This window comes from Mus pahari, chromosome 1 (genome assembly GCF_900095145.1).
Source record: "Mus pahari chromosome 1, PAHARI_EIJ_v1.1, whole genome shotgun sequence".
Taxonomy (NCBI): domain Eukaryota; kingdom Metazoa; phylum Chordata; class Mammalia; order Rodentia; family Muridae; genus Mus; species Mus pahari.
The window spans coordinates 23,988,885-23,993,596 of NC_034590.1; the positions used below are offsets into that span (position 1 = coordinate 23,988,885).

Sequence of the window (4,712 nt, forward strand, 5' to 3'; positions counted from 1 at the left end):
AATGGCCTTTCTCTACACAAAGGATAAACAAGCTGAGAAAAAAATTAGGGAAACAATACCCTTCACAATAGTCAGAAATAATATAAAATACCTTGATGTGACTCTAACGAAGGAAGTTAAAGATCTGTATGATACTAACTTCAAGTTTCTGAAGAAAGAAATAAAAGATCTTAGAAGATGGAAAGATTCCCCCATGCTCATGGATTGGCAGGATTAATACAGTAAAAATGGCTATCCTACCAAAAGCAATCTACAGATTCAATGCAATCCCCATCAAAATTCCCACTCAATTCTTCACAGAGTTAGAAAGGGCAATTTTCAAATTCATCTGGAATAACAAAAAACCTAGGATAGCAAAAACTATTCTGAACAATAAAAGAACCTCTGGTGGAATTACCTTTCCTGGCCTCAAGATGTACTACAGAGCAATTGTGATAAAAACTGTATGGTATTGGTACAGTGGCAGATAGGTAGATCAAAGGAATATAATTGACGACCCAGAGTTGAACCCACACACCTATGGTCACTTGATCTTTGACAAGGGAGCTAAAACCATCCAGTGGAAAAAAGACAGCATTTTTAGCAAATGGTGCTGGCACAACTGGTGGTTATCAGGTAGAAGAATGCTAACTGATCCATTCTTATCTCCTTGTACAAAGCTCAGTCTAAGTGGATCAAGAAACTCCACATTAAACCAGAGACACTGAAACTTATAGAGGAAAAAGTGGGGAAAAGNNTCGAAGATATGAGCACAGGGGAAAAAAATTCCTGAACAGAACAGCAATGACTTGTATTGTAAGATTGAGAGTCAACAAATGGGACCTCATAAAATTGCAAAGCTTCTGTAAAGCAAAAGACACTGTCAATAAGACAAAAAGGCCACCAACAGATTGGGAAAGGATCCTTACCAATCCTAAATCAGATAGGGGACTAATATCTAATGTATATAAAGAACTCAAGAAAATGGACTCCAGAAAATCAAATAACCCTATTAAAAATGGACTAAAGTGCTAAAAAAAGAATTCTCAAATGAGGAATAACTTGTGGCTAGAAGCACCTGAAAAAAATGTTCAAAATCCTTAATCATCAGGGAAATGCAAAACAAAACAACCCTGAGATTCCCCCTCACACCAGTCAGAATGGCTAAGATCAAAAATTCAGGTGACAGCAGATGCTGGCAAGGATGTGGAGAAAGAGGAACACTCCTCCATTGTTGGTGAGATTGCAAGCTGGTACAACCACTCTGGAAATCAGTCTGGTAGTTCCTTAGAAAACAGGACACAGCATTACTGGAAGATCCAGCAATACCTCTCCTGAGCATATACCCAGATGCCCCAACTTGTAATTATGATACATGCTCCACTATGTTCATAGCAGCCTTATTTGAAATAGCCAGAAGCTGGAAAGAACCCAGATATCCCTCAACAGAGGAATGGATACAGAAAATGTGGTACATTTACACAATGGAGTACTACTCAGCAATTTAAAACAATGAATTCATGAAATTCTTAGGCAAATGGATGTATCTGGAGGATATCATCCTGAGTGAGTTAACCCAGTCACCAAAGAACATAAATGATGTGCACTCACTGATAAGTGGATATTAACCCACAAACTTAAACTACCCAAGATACAATTTGCAAAACACATGAAACTCAAGAAAAAGGAAGACCAAAGTGTGGATACTTCGTTCCTTCTTAGAATGGGGAACAAAATACCCATAGAGAGACTTACAGAGACAAAATTCAGAGCTGAGACAGAAGAAAGGACCATCCAGAGACTGCCCCATCTGGGGATCCATCCCATATACAACCACCAAACCCAGACACTATTGCATATGCCAGCAAGATTTAGCTGACAGGACCCTGATGTAGCTATCTCTTGAGAGTCTTTGCCAGTGTCTGACAAATATAGAAGTGGATGCTCACAGTCATCTGTTGGATGGAACACAGGGCCCCTAACGAAGGAGCTAGAGAAAGTTACCAAGGACCTAAAGGGGTCTGCAACTCTATAGGAAGATCAACAATATGAACTAACCAGTACCCCTCAGAATTGTATCTCCAGTTGCATATGTTGCAGAGGCCATCAATGGGATGAGAGGCCCTTGGTCTTATGAAGATCATATGCCCCAGTACAGGGGAATGCCAGGGCCAGGAAACAAGAGTGGGTGGGTTGGTGAGCAGGGCAGGGGGAGGGTATAGTCGACTTTCAGAATAGCATTTGAAATGTAAATGAAGAAAATATCTAATAATAATAATAATAATAATAATAATAATAATAATAATAATAATAAAGGAGTGCAAAGTTCATCAGGCTTCCTGAAGCACAGCAGCAGTGGGTAAGACGTTAGAGATACTCACCAGACACAGGCTCTCTTAGGGCAGGCATCTACACAGGTATTCAGCCTTTTTTAATGTCACAGTGATTCGGAATAATTAATGCTGGGCTTATTGTGTTTAGCAACAGCTTGGTGTTGAGGCAATGCCAGTATTGCTCTGCGTCAGAAAAGTCTCAGCACCACCACATTATCTAGTACGACATCAACACCCTGAAGCCAGGGCTCGCTATGACAAAACTCCTTCTGGTAGGTGGTGGTCATACTTTAAGGAAGCCAACCCCTCCTCTGAGGGAACAACAGCCTCGCTCTGAGGCTGAAATGTGCCAGCATAGCCATCCACCACAGAGCAGGGTTTATTCGCTCACCGATCTTTGTATTGAAATCTCGAACCCTGAGCCGGATTTGGTGACTCTCCACTCGTTGCTTCACAGCCTGAGAAGCGATTAAATTTGTTCCTGAGGAGGCGTCTTATGGTAAAACAGCACTGGCTGCTGATACTTATGTCTGTCCTAACACTTGCATGTTTTCTGTACCATGAATGCTATCCACACTGGGGGACTTGATCACTAATTCCCAGTCCCCAGGCACTTGACATTGAATCATGGTGATTCTCACTCTTTTTCATTTGATGAGCCTTATTCCCTACCTGAGTGCAAACTTATTTACACAAGTCAATGTAAATAGATTCAGGTTCTCATGAACCACTTGGAATGTAATTCATAGTAAGCTAGATGCCACCCACGTGTTGCTTTGTAGTAACCAGGCTTCTCTAAGGACAAATATATACACACACAGAGATACATACACACACATATACATGTATATATACATATGCATCATTTACATTATGTACATAGACATCATATACATCTGTGTTCTTTATATCATGTTTTCAGTAAAAATCAAAACATGGTGTATTTTAATAACATCTAATTGTCTGTAACAAAAATGAATGAATTTTTTCTGCACCATTTAGCACAAAGCATTTTTTGTTAAGAATCTGGAGACTTGGGGCTGGAAAGATGGTTCAATATTTTAGAGAACTGGTTGCTCTTCCAGAGGACCTAGTTTGAACTCAGCAACACATGGTGGCTCACAACATCTGTAACTTCAGTCCTAAGGGAATCCTAGGGTTAGCTTTTGTAGTAACCAGGCTTCTCTAAGGACATATTGTCCTTAGAACTTTTCTAGAAACATTGATGATTTCTTTTAAAGGTTCTAAAGTACAAATCATGGTTGTCACGGAACTGGAGAAGCATGGGTGTTTTTTGTTTTCTTTCTCCTTTGATTATGTGCAGGCTAATTTGGTGTCTCTAGCCAACAGGTTTCCATACATTTTGGTAGATTTTTATCAAACATGTTAATTTTGTAATAATGTACTATACTGCCAGTGATTATTTTATTTTCTCTTTATAAAAACTTTATAGTCAAAGTGCAGCAGCTTGACTTTTCTCCGGTTTTTTACAATCCTTTGTGAAAGAGAGAAGACTGGGGGTTGTTTCTGAGTTCTAGTTCCCTGACAATAGTCTGATCTCCCTAGATATTTTCATTTCTGTTGACATTTACCCACTTTTTTCCTCACATGCCTTGACAGCCTCTTCCTCCTCCACCGTAGTCATCAAGAACCCAAAGGTAATTAGCATTACTGTGTTGACAGTCCACAGATCACGCACGCACGAGGAGACTTCTGTCCTATTTGTGGCTGAGCACTGCCTGTCCCTTTTATGGGGATGCTCAGCTGGGCTGGCAAGTGCAGATCATCACAGGGACTGGAGAAGATGCAGGTGTACCTGCTGGGAAGAATCAAGTGATCTAGCTCCCTGCCACTAGTTACAGGAAGCAGCCAGGAGGCATCCCAGTGGTGTCACTAACCAACCACTGAGTGATGCTGAGCTTCACACAGGGCTGTTATAAATACAAAGTATCACACCTTTCTTATCAGTGGTGAGGAATACAAAATCAAATGTGAAGTCTCTTTTTCCACCCGCAATGTTCTGTAGTTTTTGCTTATTTGTTTATTTTGGTTTGTTTTGCTGTCACAAAAAGGGAAAGAATTTATGAACATCATGTAAAAGTTGAATTTGTCATTTTGATGATTATATTGAGAAAATCCATACAACTATAAAGAAAACATGGGTTGTTGCTCACTTGAGACACTGACAACAGACATTTGTAGGACTTAGCCTTCTGGGTTTTTTTTTTTTTTTTTTTTTTTTTTTTTTTTTTTTTTTCTAGTCTGTTCAGTGAAGACATTGCATTATATTAGTCTATAAATCTTGCTCTATTAGTTGGTGTGAAACTAATTGTGCCCTGGAAGACGTGTGTAATAATGTAGTATACTAATTGATGCTGTGTTTTACTAAAACCACAGCTT

The 4,712-nt window shown here is 39.5% G+C and overlaps 1 protein-coding gene across 3 annotated transcripts in view; it reads left to right on the forward strand.

The window, feature by feature from the left end:
• The window catches only part of Ano5 (anoctamin 5), an 86,443-nt gene that overhangs the window by 17,525 nt on the left and 64,206 nt on the right, over nt 1–4,712 (forward strand). Inside the window, exon 4 of one of the 3 annotated variants that reach the window (XM_021212092.1) lies at nt 2,770–2,811. The exons of the other annotated variants lie outside the window; for them this stretch is intronic. Within the exon in view, the coding sequence (XP_021067751.1) occupies nt 2,770–2,811 (42 nt within the window). The remainder of the gene's footprint in view (nt 1–2,769; nt 2,812–4,712) is intronic. 3 annotated transcript variants of the gene reach the window in all.